Source organism: Physeter macrocephalus, unplaced genomic scaffold (genome assembly GCF_002837175.3).
Source record: "Physeter macrocephalus isolate SW-GA unplaced genomic scaffold, ASM283717v5 random_380, whole genome shotgun sequence".
Lineage (NCBI taxonomy): Eukaryota > Metazoa > Chordata > Mammalia > Artiodactyla > Physeteridae > Physeter > Physeter macrocephalus.
The window spans coordinates 6,231-19,263 of NW_021145666.1; the positions used below are offsets into that span (position 1 = coordinate 6,231).

The 13,033-nt window shown below is 49.6% G+C and overlaps 2 protein-coding genes across 4 annotated transcripts in view; both read left to right on the forward strand.

The window, feature by feature from the left end:
• LOC102981761 (pleckstrin homology domain-containing family A member 6) overlaps nt 1-6,886 on the forward strand; it is a 12,809-nt gene extending 5,923 nt beyond the window's left edge. The window contains exons 5-6 of the mRNA XM_028485363.1: nt 2,298-2,421; nt 3,109-6,886. Coding sequence (XP_028341164.1) covers nt 2,298-2,413 — 116 coding nt within the window. The 3' untranslated portion in view covers nt 2,414-2,421; nt 3,109-6,886. The remainder of the gene's footprint in view (nt 1-2,297; nt 2,422-3,108) is intronic.
• Nucleotides 6,887-11,627: 4,741 nt separating this feature from the next.
• GOLT1A (golgi transport 1A) overlaps nt 11,628-13,033 on the forward strand; it is a 16,753-nt gene continuing 15,347 nt past the window's right edge. Inside the window, exons 1-2 of one of the 3 annotated variants that reach the window (XM_024133881.3) lie at nt 11,632-11,858; nt 12,331-12,404. Coding sequence is in view for 2 of the 3 variants with exons in the window: in XM_024133879.3 (XP_023989647.1) it covers nt 11,834-11,858 (25 nt within the window). In the remaining variant the exon portion in view is untranslated. Of the gene's footprint in view, nt 11,859-12,330; nt 12,405-13,033 lie in introns of all 3 variants that reach the window. The other 2 variants (XM_024133879.3, XM_007110546.4) reach the window with 2 other exon arrangements.

A 13,033-nucleotide genomic window follows, 5' to 3' on the forward strand; every position in this document is an offset into this window, starting at 1 on the left:
GGCCATGGCCCACGGGCCCAGCCGCTCCGCGGCATGTGGGATCCTCCTGGACCGGGGCACGAACCCGCGTCCCCTGCATCGGCAGGCGGACTCTCGACCACTGCGCCACCAGGGAAGCCCACATGTCGCTTTTTGAATTACGTTTTTCTCAGGGTATATGCCCAGTATTGGGATTGCTGGATCATATGATAATTCTATTTTTAGTTTTTTAAGGAACCTCCATACTGTTCTCCATAGTGGCTGTATCAATTTACATTCCCACCAACAGTGTAGGAGGGTTCCCTTTCACCACACCCTTTCCAGCATTTATTGTTTCTAGATTTTTTGATAATGGCCATTCTGACCAGTGTGAGGTGATACCTCATTGTAGTTTGTTTTTTGCAAAATAAATTTATTTATTTTATTTATTTATTTTTGGCTGCGTTGGGTCCTCGTTGCTGCGTGCGGGCTTTCTCCAGTTACCGTGAGCAGCGGCCACTCTTTGTTGCGGTGCGTGGGCTTCTCGTTGCTGTGGCTTCTCTTGTTGCAGAGCACAGGCTCTAGGCGCATGGGCTTCGGTAGTTGTGGTGCACGGGCTTAGTTGCTCCATGGCATGTGAGATCTTCCCAGACCAGGGCTTGAACACGTGTCCCCTGGATTGGCAGGTGGATTCTTAACCACTGCACCACCAGGGAAGCCCCCTCGTTGTAGTTTTTATTTGCATTTGTCTGATAATTAGTGATGTTGAGCATCTTTTCATATGCCTCTTGGCCATCTGTATGTCTTCTTTGGTGAAGTGTTTTAAAGTTATTCTGTCTATTTTTTACAGAAGATTTTCTCTCTTCAGTTGTGCCTTATATAGATGTCAGTGGGCCTCTCAATTCCTCTCTCTCTCTTCTGGTTTTCCTGTTTCTAATCTCTCATGGGCTAGAAACTCAGCAAGTCAACATATATCAGAATTGTGTATAAATAAGAGTAACTGGCCTCCAAGGAGCTCTTCAATGAATAAATTGTAAGAGCTTCACTGCATGTACATTGTAACATCTATTTGGCTTCCTTGAGATCTTCCTTGCTTAGGTTTTGATTTTTTGACTCTTTTAAAAGTTGAAGTTGTCAGACAACTAACCATTATCTGTGAGACGGACATGCACACGAATGCGTGTTTTGAAAGCGTTTGTGTATGTGTTTGTATGGCAAGTTACAAGTGTGTTGGGTCATGGGCAAGGCACAGGTTCAGAAATGCCCATACACACACATCTGAGTTATGTGTGCTGAGTAGAAAGGTTTCGTATTGCTGGATCCCATGCACAGACTGTGGATCACTTCCTGTCGGGGAGAGCACTGCGTGTCTTATGTATGTATGTGGGCGTGCGTAGATATGCGTGGGGCTGCATTGGCCCTTTCTCTTGTGCAGAGGCCAGGGAAGGTGATGAAGTCCAGGGTAGGGTGGGAGCAAGGGACTGGGAAGTTCAGTGCCAGGATCCCTCTCTTGGGGGAAACACAGTGTGACCCTGGCTGAGGTCTGGTTCTTCTCTGAGCCTGAGTGAGGATGTTCTCTCACAGCTGCACCAAGGGTGCACAAGGGTCCAGGGACGGTGCAGAGCTTGTTCCTAACAATATGACTCCCCTTTCCTTGTCCTTCATTTTGCTATTCTCAACATGAAATAATAATAATGATAATAGAGTAAAATCTCATTAATTCGAATGTCAGCACTTTAAGGCCTTTAATGATCTGTTTAGGGGTGGATTGGAATTTGCCTTTCCTGGATTGATGAAAAGAGGTATGAAGTGACTGGGGGAATCGTTTCTGAACCCTCCAGCCTAAGTTAACCGACTGGCTTGAAGCCTGTCAGAAACCTCACTTGGATTGAATCATTGAATGAGGGCCTGATGATTTGGATTAGTGTGATTTTACTGCACTATTAATCATTATCACTAGCGATATCACTGCCTATGAGGTGCCATCCCTCATTCCGTTCCACAGTCGTGGAAAGGTACGTGTATCTCCCAGTTGCAGGGATGGGAGGGGAGCCCTGGGCTCAGAGGGGCTGGGCCTCGCCCACAGTCACACTGGTTCTCAGCAGAGCCTGGATTGGGCCAGGGCTCCTCTGGGGCCCCCTGCTCTCCTCCATGGCGCCCCTGGAACCAGGCCAGCTCTGCCTCAGCTTGAACAAGTTCCCAAACTCAGCTCTCCTGCTTGCCTCCTGCCTTGCTCCCGCGCAGCGCACGGAGGGGGCCTCGCTTGCCCTGGGCGCCCAACCTCCCTCCCCCCACCCCCGGCCGCCCCTATTCACTTCCCTGTTCATTTCTGTTTCCAGTGCAATGTGCCACCCCAAGCCCTCCCACCTCCCCTGCCTCCCCGGCTCCACCAGCCAACCCCCTATCGTCTGAATCCCCACGGGGCGCCGACAGCAGCCATGCCATGCGGGTCTGAGCTCTGACGTAAGCACTTTTCTACTGTATTTCATCCAGCCCAGGGAGCGGGACCCCTTCCCTCACCCCCACTGAGCCATCTGCACCCTCTTGTTCCATCCGGCATTGCTTCTCCCCTCACCCCAGTGCCCCTTGCCGCTTTTTCCCTTCCATCCATCTGCTTGAGCCCGCAAGCGTCCCCACGCAGTGCCGGGCTAGAGCCGGCTGGCAGGGCCGCTTCTTGGATGCTGCAGTGCCAGTGGCTTTGCTTCTCCAGAAGCAGACAGGAACAGAGCTGAGGCCTCTCCTGTCGGCTGTCTGAAGGACTGCCCTGACTCCCACCCCTGCACTTCCTGTCGGCCAAGAAGCCTGCCATCTGTTGAGATACACAGCAGTCCTGCCTCAGAAGCCCCCAGAAGCTGCTTGTCTCAGATCTTATTTCTCCCAGATCGCTCCCAGATCTTACTGTAAATTAAAATAGCACTGGACGATTCTAGGCAAAGGCTGCGTCCCTTCTTTCCCCCTAGCACGCAGCTGCTCAGTATCAGCCAAGTGAACAAGAATTGACTTCTGCTCGTTTGTTTCCCTCTCTCAGGGTTGAGGGGGTGGGCGGGTTTCCACAGGTTTTTGCAAGGCAAGACTTCTCTCTGGGGAGGGTGGGCTGGAGGGTCTGTCCCTCTGTGCAGCGCTTTTCTCACCCGTGTCTCTCTCCTCCAGTGCAAGCCCTGGCCGAGGCCAACGCCGTGAAGCTCCACAGAGCCACGTTCTGAAGCCCGTCTCTGCCCAGCCTGGCCCCCTGGCCCCCTGGCCCCCCGCCCCTGTGCTCCCATGGGAATGCCACAGAGAGCCAGGCTGGGGGCCGGGGTTCTGCCGAGAGGAGCACAGATGCCTCAGTGTCCACATACCCACGGCGCCCGGCCCTGAAGTCCTTGCTGCTCAGACGGTGGTCCTAGGCCAGGGCATGAGATGGTGGGGGAGGAGCGCCATCCTATCTGATGCCCACGGCACAGGGAGCCTAGGTCTGGCTCTGGCTGGGGTTGTGATGGCCCTACTGGAACACTCCCTGATGGAGAAGATGCCCTGGTGGGGAAAGCGCCCTGGGCTATCTTAGGTTAGGACTCCTCTCCTGACACCGAGAACAGCACCCACCATCACCCCCTTCCCCCATCACCCCCGCCGTCCTGCCCCAGCTGTGCCCAGGGTCTTGGCACATCTCTGCTTCTGGGTGCTCCTTTGGGGTCCAGTGGAGACTGAGCACCCTGCCTGAGCCAAAGACAAGATGATGAGAGATGGGGAGAGGCTCCTCGGCCCCCAGAAGACAGTGCTGGCTGTGGATAGAGGGCAGCAGGTCTGTGCAGTGTCTGAGGGCAGGTTGAGAAGGGTAGCAGAGAGAGAGGGAGAGGTCTCAGGAGAGTGGGAGGAAAGGGAAGCAGCAGGTCTCATGCGCAGGTAGGAGGAGGAGGAGGACGGAGATGAGAAGGAGTAAGGGATTGGTTTCCCCAGGGTGGAACTTTAGGTTAGTGCCAAGTATAGTGCCAGCTGTTGGCTCTGCTTCTCCCACCTCGTCCCCAGGATCAGCGGGGCTGCCAGACCGAGGACCTGCCATGGAGCACACTGCTGTGGGTATGGAGGTGTGAGCTGAGGGGCCGGGCAGCAGCAGTCTGGGAGATGGCTCTTTCTAGGTCTGGGCCTGGTTCTGGGGTCAGGAGCAGAGAGAAGGACCTGTCTTACGGAGGGTGTGGTCAGCCTTGGGGCCTTTCCTAAACATTTCTGTGACATTATCTTGTCTCCCTTCCCCCTGAAATGTGCTGTGGGCCAGCTGAGCGTGTGCCCTGGAAAGAGGGAATGTGGCCTTAATCTGGTAGGCCAGATTCTGGGGCCCTACCCTGTATCCCAGGCATTCCAGGCATCCCAGATGAGGACAAGTTGAGGCTGTATGGAAGGTCTCCCTTCTAGCTTGGCTCACTCACAGCCCACCTACCCGGGGAGCCAGTAGGGGAGAGACAGAAGCAAAGCCCATTCTCCCTATGCTCCACCCACCTTCAGATGAATGTAGCCAGAGAGGATGGAGGAGAGAGAGTGAAGCTGAAAAACCTTGGCCCCTAGGCCTTCTCTTTGCCAGAGTTGCTGCCCAGAGACTTCAGTCTGACCTCCAGCAGCCCCAAGAATGATTACTTCATCTTCCAGCAATTCCTCTCCACTCCTTCATGGCTGGGACAGTTATGGTTCATATGCAAGTAAAGTTGACAATTCACTCAACAAATATTTATTGAGCACCTTTTATGTACCAGGCACTGTTCTAGGTGCTTAGGATATTCTCATGCTTCTGAGGGTTTACAGACAGGATTCCACTTACCTTCACTTCTAGCAGGTTTTTTGAACATGACCCTTGGCTGCAGTTCCCATCTTCAGCACAGCTCAAGCACCCCAAACCTGTCCCTTCCCCCCCACAGACTGGCAGGTGGGATTGGCTCCCAGGTAACCGTCTCTCCCTTCTCCATCTTCTCCCACACCTTATCCATCCATAAGAAACAGATTTTGGGGGGCCTTTCATGCCTTCCCCTTTCTTTGTCTGTGTCTCCTTTTTTTTTAAGTGATATTTTTAGAAATACATGTAAAATACCAAGGATTCATGTCTACCCCTCTGCCACCTCTCTCTCACCTCTTATTTCATAAAGCTGGCTCTTTATGTTGCTTTACATGCCTTAATATATGTTTTATGAAGATTATACATATTATAGATGTATATGTAATATATATATATATATATTTGTTTGGATGTCTGATCCTTTACTAGAACTCCTTCCCAGGCCCATTTTCTCTCCTTTATTTTCCACATCATTCCTAGCATACTGCGGCCATACCCCATGCCTTTTGATCCAAAGAAGGGGAGAGGAAAGACTTATTTTAAGACAGATCTCTTTTACGCTTTTGTTACAAAAGCAAATCTATTTTCAAAATGTGCAATGTCTGAATGGAATTGGCAAATGATATGAGGAGACTGGGACGGCTGCCTCTAGGTCCAACCCTCCACCCTTCCCTCCTCCTCCTCGGCAGCTTCCTTCCTCCCATTCCCCAGTCTGCAAAGGGCTGGTCCCCAGAGCTCACCCGGAGAGGATCTTGCCAGGGCAGGACATTCTCTTGCAAGTCCTGGTCTAAGGATTTGATTACACTGTCAACTTTTGATGACCCTCTAGGGTTATTGGGCGTGAACCCTCTTCGAGGAAATGTTTACAGTTGTGTGCACAAAAGGACAGCCTTGCAGGCACACACACCCCAGATGTGCTCCTGGGCCACCTCCTATATCACCCTGCTGGAAAGGGCAGCCTACGCCAAACAGCACTGAGAATGTCAGTCTATTCTTTGATGGACCTAGAATATGGTGCAACGGCCAGAGGAAACGGTTTGGCATCACGGATCCTTCGGGGCAGATACATTCAAGTTCCTTGGACTTCTCACACTCCTTTTCACTTGATCCCTCACTGGTCTGGGTGACACCTATGGCATCTGTCTCCCTCTGTGACCTTTCTTCTGGGGGCCATTGTTAAGGGGATGGTACCCCAGTCTGGCATCCAGACTGCGAAGTCAGCCCAGAGGGTCCCACGGACAAGGTACATCTCAGACTTGCCAAGGACGTTCTTGCTGCTGGGGCCCTGAACTAAGCCAGCTCAGCCTTCCAAACTGCTTATCGACTATTGAAGTGGGCAAGGGGGCTCTCGCCTTGCAAGAATTTGGGCAGAATGGATGTCTTTTGTCCAGATCTGGAATCAAGGGGTTTGGAATCTAGCACAGAGCTCCTGGCCAGCATTTGAAGCCTGGCCTCCCACTTTGACATTTGCTGGCACCCTATTCCCAGCCTACAGCAGCTTGCTATGAATGAAGGGGGCCTAGATGGAGGCCCAGGGCGAAGTAACCGACCTGGTGACAGCCCTGGTTACTAATCTAGGGCCTTCCCAATTAGCACATTACCTCCCTCATCAATAACCAAGAAGCTGTAATCAAATACTAATACTGTCACTTTAGAGTTTTTCTGAGGTTGCAAGCTGTGCGCGCTTGCTCGCCTTCCTTGGTGGGAGGGATCTTCTTGGAGCAGGGCTGACTATAGCAAGACAGAATTCATTCCTTTCCCTTTAGGTACCCTCCGACAACCTGGCAGCTCTTAAAACTAAGGAAAATATGAAATATACATATATATATACACATATATCTATTTATGCACATATTGGGGCCAATTTGATTCGCTAGTATTAGACAATAAACCATACAAGGAAATTTATGACTCAGTGTCTTTATTTAGTATAAAAGTGACCTTAGAAGAAGAGTTAAGGTTAGATAAACAGAGGGCATCCCTGTCAGGGGACCAAACAGCCGTACCAGCCCCTTAGCATCTTTCTAGCCGATGAGCTCCTCCCCAGGGAGGGTCATCCTGACCGACAGGCGAGAGCTCGCTTCCCTCTCAGCAGCATTCTTTTTAGATATAGGTACTGAAGCACCCAGTGAGTTCTGCATTTGTATCTTGCAAGTTTGTATAAACCCAATGCAGGGAATAAATGGTTTGTACAAGTGGTGTGTCTCTGGCACTCTGTGTCCGTGTCTGCCTGTGGCTGGCCTTGGGGTCCATGGGTGTTTACGTGCTTGGCAGAAAAGGGGAGGGGTATCTGAGGCCATCCTTCCCTGACCAAGAGAACTGGGTTCAGAGCATATGCACCACCCATTCCCCCCATGCCTTGGGCTGTACATCTCAGCCTCCCCAGGCAGGGATCCTGGAGTTCTCAGAAGCGTGCCACCTCCCCATGAACTAGGGAATGATGGTTTGTTGTCAACACCACTGTCATCTTTTCGATCCAGGTGATCCCAGATCAAGGTTTGTCCCAAGGTCCTGTACAATGGAAGTATCAGATTCTTCAGGCCCTGGAAGCTTCCACTGAGGGCGGGGGCGGGGGTGGTGGTATCAGAAAGGTTGCCCAAATTCTTTTCATCTAGACTCAGTGTTTTGGGGTCATTTCTCTTGGCAGGTACTCAGTGGTTATCCCTTATTGACACTCAGTGTGAAGGACTTTACCAGAGCTGCTCAATTTGAAATGTTTGTGAGGAGTGAGAGTCAAGAAGCCCTGTGAATTCTATGGGGCGGGGGGTGGAGAGAGAACGTGAGCCCAGGACAGCGGCAGGCTTCCCTGGGCTTCTGCACGACGTCTGGGGAGAGGAGGAGGCATTAATGGTTCAAGAAAGAGGATGTAGGAAGGCAAGCTTCTTGTAATTCTTGATTAGCCTCAGTCTGGTTCTAATGGCTGATTTTGAATTCTGGACACCTCTTCTCATCCCTAAAAGGCTAGTGGAGTATGTATTTTGTATCTATCATCTAGCTATCTATACTTTTAAAAATAAGTAAAATGACTGGATTTGGGATTTTGTAACATCCCTGGGAGAGCTATAAACCTTGATGTCCTTTGTGAAGCAGGGAGAATTGGGACCAGATACAGGCTCAAGACAGACCTTTAGAGCTGGAGGAGGTATACCGGAGAAATTGTCAATTTCCAGGACCTGCCTCTCTGTCTGCAGCTCCCCCTCTAGGCCAAAGCCATTGACTTGGAGAGGAGGTGGAATGTGAGAACACAGGGCACTGCTGGGCGCTTCTTTCCAAGCATGATGCTCACAGGTCCCTGGCCGCTCCACCCTCTGGCCCAGATCAGCCCTTCAATCAAGCCAGGCTGGGGTTGCAAAAGGGGGCAGTAGTCAGGAACTATAAATGAAAAAGCAACTAGCAGAATGCCCTTTAAGGAGTAGTGCTCTGTAACTGTGTGGTCGTATATTTATTCTTGAAGAGAAGTATGCTAGGGTCAGGCGGCAGCCAGGCTTCAGACCCTGCTGCTGACAGGGAACGGGGGCCATGCCACATGCTGCCTTATCCCTAAGCCTCCAGTGCAGAACTGGCTCACCCCATTGCTGAGATTGATGGAGGAAAGGAGATGCCGTGCTCAACTCCTGGCCCCACTCCTTGCTAGCTGCATGAAGATTTGGACAAGTCACTAAAACTCTTGAGTCTCAGTTTCCTCATCTGTGAAATGGGGATATTAACAGCCATCTTATGGAGCTCTCAAGAAAGTCAAATGAAAAAATGGATGAAAAACCCTTTGAAAACTCAAATTCATTTGCAAATGAGAGGAGATGGTGGTGACACTGTGTTGGCCCCTTGGCTGCCTTTAGGGACATGATGAGGGAAGAGGGAAAATGTTTCCCAAGGTCTCCCCTTTGCTGGCTCCATAGCCTTCGCTGGAGGATGTCAGCAGGGGCCCTGTTGTTCAGCCATCTGAGGTATCCTCCCCTGCCCACTTCTATTCCTCCAGCCCCAGGGAGTAGCTGCACTATCCCAGCCCTTCCCCACGTTGATCAGGACAGGCTTTCCAGGGCCTACGTCCTCCTCCCTGGGGTTGCCCCCCATGAAGGGGGCCCCTCTCCAGGAAGATGGGCTATAGACAAACCCCTTGGGGCCCAACTCTGGTGCCCAGTGCTGTAATCTGAGAATCAGGTGAAGAGGGCCCAGCTTCAGGAGGGTTCAGTTCTGAGCTTACAGGTGGGCTCCATTGTTAGGGGAGGTATTGTTAGCTGCTATTTTATACTCCTGTGGGAGCAGTTTAAAACCACAATTAAGAGGAGATCAGAAGTCTTTCACATAACAGCATTTAACAGTGCACGAATAATAGTAATATTAATAACACAGTAATTATTATAACTATACTAGAATAATAAGAACAATGGCTCGTTATTTACTATGAGCCAGGCACCTGGTACTATGCACTTCACATGCGTTTACTCACTAATTCTCATTATATCTTTACGTGATGGGTACTATTATTATCAAAGGAACTGAGGCACAGAAAGGGTGAATAAAATATCTGTCTCATGGAGCTAGGATGAAGCCCAGGGCGCTCTGACTTTATAGCCTGAGCGCTTAACCTACCAGTTTCAATGGGGATGATACCGCCCCCTAGGGGTGATTTTGGAAATTTTCAGGGGAGCTTAAGTTGTCTCAGGGCTAAGGGGGCAAAACTCTTACTGGCATTGTGGCTGCAATGCACAGGGCTGTTTTCCAAAATAAATAATTGCTTTCTGCCCTGCACGACTTTAAAATGTACAAATGGACTAAACCCACTACCAGTATGTCAGTCATACTGGAATTCATAATAGTCCTAACAAGTTTTTATAAGCTAAGTTTTTTTTTAAAATAAGTTCTATGAATAACTCAGTAAGTTAGGAGATGGTTATTATGGAGAAGGCTCTTAAGTGGAATAAAGACATTGTCTCAAAATTGTTGAATAATCTACTCCACGCATTGTCTACACAATGTATTCTAACATTGCAACTACTGTATATTTGGTTCCAATGCAGTAGGGTCTTACTGAATAAGCAAAGAGGCTGACTGAAAACAGTTAACAGAGGAGCTCTGAGAGAACCAAACATCATTAGAGCAAAGATACTTGAAATGCAAGGGGTCTCCTTGGATCTCCTCAAGAAATGTTTTTAGAAATTATTTCATATTATTGCCTCCTTTATATTTTTTAAGTTTTTTTACAGCCCAAAGACGAACACCTATGTTGTAACAATTATCTGTGGAAATGTTTTGGGGAATTGCCTGTTGTTTTTCTATTTTTCTCTGACACTGTCCCAGGGGACCACATTCAAGTTCTCTAAGCAGCTTATATCACCACTTCTCTTTCCAATCCAATCTTCCCCATTGCCTATTGGAAATAGATGATCTCCAAGGCCTTTTAAGGTCCCACAGACTGAATTTTGCCTCAACACATGATGGCGTTTCAAAACACAGATCTATGTGTCTGTGACATGTTGCCACTACCCCATCCCATGTGGTAACATGGGGAGCTATTTAAACAACACACACAACAAACGCAGTTTTTGGTTGGTTGGTTGGTTTTTTGGCTGCGCAGCACGGCTGGCGGGCGCTCAGTTCCCTGACCAGGGATTGAATCCGGGCCATGGCAGTGAAAGCCCTGAATCCTAACCACTAGACCACCAGGGAACTTCCTCAAACTCAGTTTGTTTGCATTCACATGGTGTTTCCTCAATGTCTCCACCTCGCCATCTTTAACTTGCTCTGCTATGTTACCTCTACTTCAGTGAAGTTTATTTCCCCCTTTTTTTATATGCAAGGACCTCTGGTCTGTTTTTACTTAGCTAATATTAGTTTTTATTCTAGTATTCACTCCCTACTGTTCTTTCATTTTCTTTTATGGAGAGAGAGGGGTTATTTGGGTTTTTTGGAGGGGTGGTGGTATATGATGGTGGTCTATTTCTCTTGAGTTCAAACTTACTACAAGTAGGTGCAAGCAATCTGCCTACTTATGTCTTCTGTTAAGTCTTGCCTGAACACTTATATACTGAGAGACATTGTGTTTTATTATAATTTTTTCTTCTTTATTATAATTAGCTTTGAGAGTTTTTTAAATGATGTGTGTAGACTGGTCATATCATCTATGAATTGCACTGCAGGATAGAGGGGACATTACAGAGGGAATGCTGGCTCTAATGGGATTGAGAACCACTGCTCTACAATGAGAGAAAGGATGTTAGGAACTGTCCAGCCTCTCTTTTCTTCAGGCCCACAGAGGGTGGAAAGGATGCAGCCACATCTACACAACTGGCGGGTGGATTAGAACCAGGCTTCCTGAATCGTTGTCCAGCCCTACCCTAAGCCTAAATTCATCTTTCATTTTCCATAGCTCAACTTCACAGTCCAAAGTTGGACACTGCTGGAGGAAAGGAGATCGAAGCCCTCCGTGTCTAACTCCCTTGGGACATTTTTGCCCTAGATTCAACCGAATCTGGCGCTCTCCTCAGGCTGCCAGCAACAGGTTTTACTCAGTTGTTTGTCGCCCCTAGCGTCTAGCGTGGGTACTGGCACAAAGCGAGCAAACTACTTACAAGATGAATTTAGTACTTTTCCAAAGAGAAACAGATCCCAACTCTTCCCACAACTTCCACCAAGCCAGTAATGAATCCAGGTACTCCTAAATCCCAATTCTTCCATAAAGAGTCCAAGTTTTGCAAAAGAGATGGAAACAGCTGAACTCAGCCTCAGGGCATGGGGTGGTGGGGAATACAGGGGTCAGATGGGCGTGGCCTTCTCCGAGTGGGCGGAGCGCGTGTGAGGGAGCAGTGCCCTCTGGGAAGAACCCGGAGGGAGACTTCTGACTTTAAGCAGCCGGGTGTGCGTGTGTGTGTGCGCGCGCGTGTGAGTGTGTGTGTGTGTGTGTGTGTGTGTGTGTGAGCGTGTGTGTGTCTGTCTAGGGGGAGTTAATGATTTACCAGAGGCTCATTTCACAGCTTACCAAGGGTCAGCTTCCCTTGGGCATGTACAAGTTCGACCTTCTGGGCTCCTCACCCCTTGCCAGCTTCCACCTGGAAGGTCCCCCAGGCAGCCCGCAGCATGATCTCCATCACCGAATGGCAGAGTGAGTGCGAGGGGACGGTGCTGTCGAGGGGGCTGGCTGGACCGGCTAGGGTGGGTGAAGATGCAGCCCCTCCCAGCCGGGATCTTTCTCTGGGGAACCTGCAAGGCGACCTCTGGAGCTAGTGGCTGGGAGCTGCCCTGTTGGCATCCTTCAGGCAGCAGGGCCAGGACTGGGTGTGGCTCCCTGCCTTCCAGGGGGTGGGGGGTTGCCCAGGGCCCCCAGGTAGCCAGAGGCTGGTGCCTGGAGGAACTGGCAAGTTCACCACTCAGGCTGGTCCCTTCCCCATTCAGGATTCTTAAACATGGGATACTACAAGGGTGGACCTGGAAGGCCTCTGCCTATTGAGACATCTTTCCCCCACAAACTCTTAGGGTATCCTGTGGCCCTGGCTCCTTCTTATCAGAAACTAAACTCAAATCCCCTCCCCAAATCACTCTGTCCTCACTCCTAAATATCTTTCCCCTTTATTCAGGGAAGAGGGCAGAGAGGTAGTTCCCAAGGTCCAGGAGAAGTGGTGAAAACTGTGGCTCTGTAAGTTTCAATTGGGTGAGTTACTTAAAGCCAGTGTCTTATCTGTGAACTGGAGATAAGATTCATTCATTCACTGAACAAATTTGTCTCCTTTATGCACTAAGCACTGTTTTGGGCACAGGGTACGCAACAGTGAATGGAACAGACATATTCCCTGCTTATGTTCCAGAATGAGGAAACAGGCAATTAGCAGATGAAGTCAGTATGTAGTATGTCAGATGGTGCTACCTCCCTCTGGACAAAAATAAAACAGGGTAAAGAGGCTTGGGAGTGCGAGGTAGGAGGGGTAACTGTTTTGTATAGAGTGGTCACTAAGCTTAGCTGGGAAGGTACTTTTATACAGAGACCCATAGGAAGTGAGGGAGCAAAGCCACGCAGCTGTCTGGGGGGAGGGGGGGAAATGTTCTAGGTAGAGGGGACCGCCAGTGCAAAGGCCCTGAGGCATTAGCATACTTTGGTGTGGGTGGCTGGTGTGGGTGGAACAAAGTGAGGAGGGGGAGAGCAGTAGGAGGATAGTCAGGGAGGTCACTCAGAGGCCAGGCTGTGTAAGAATTTTGGTTTTATCTCCATAAGATGGGAAACCATTAGAAGGTTTTGTGCAGAGGAGTGATATGATCTGCTTATATATATATATATATTTTTTT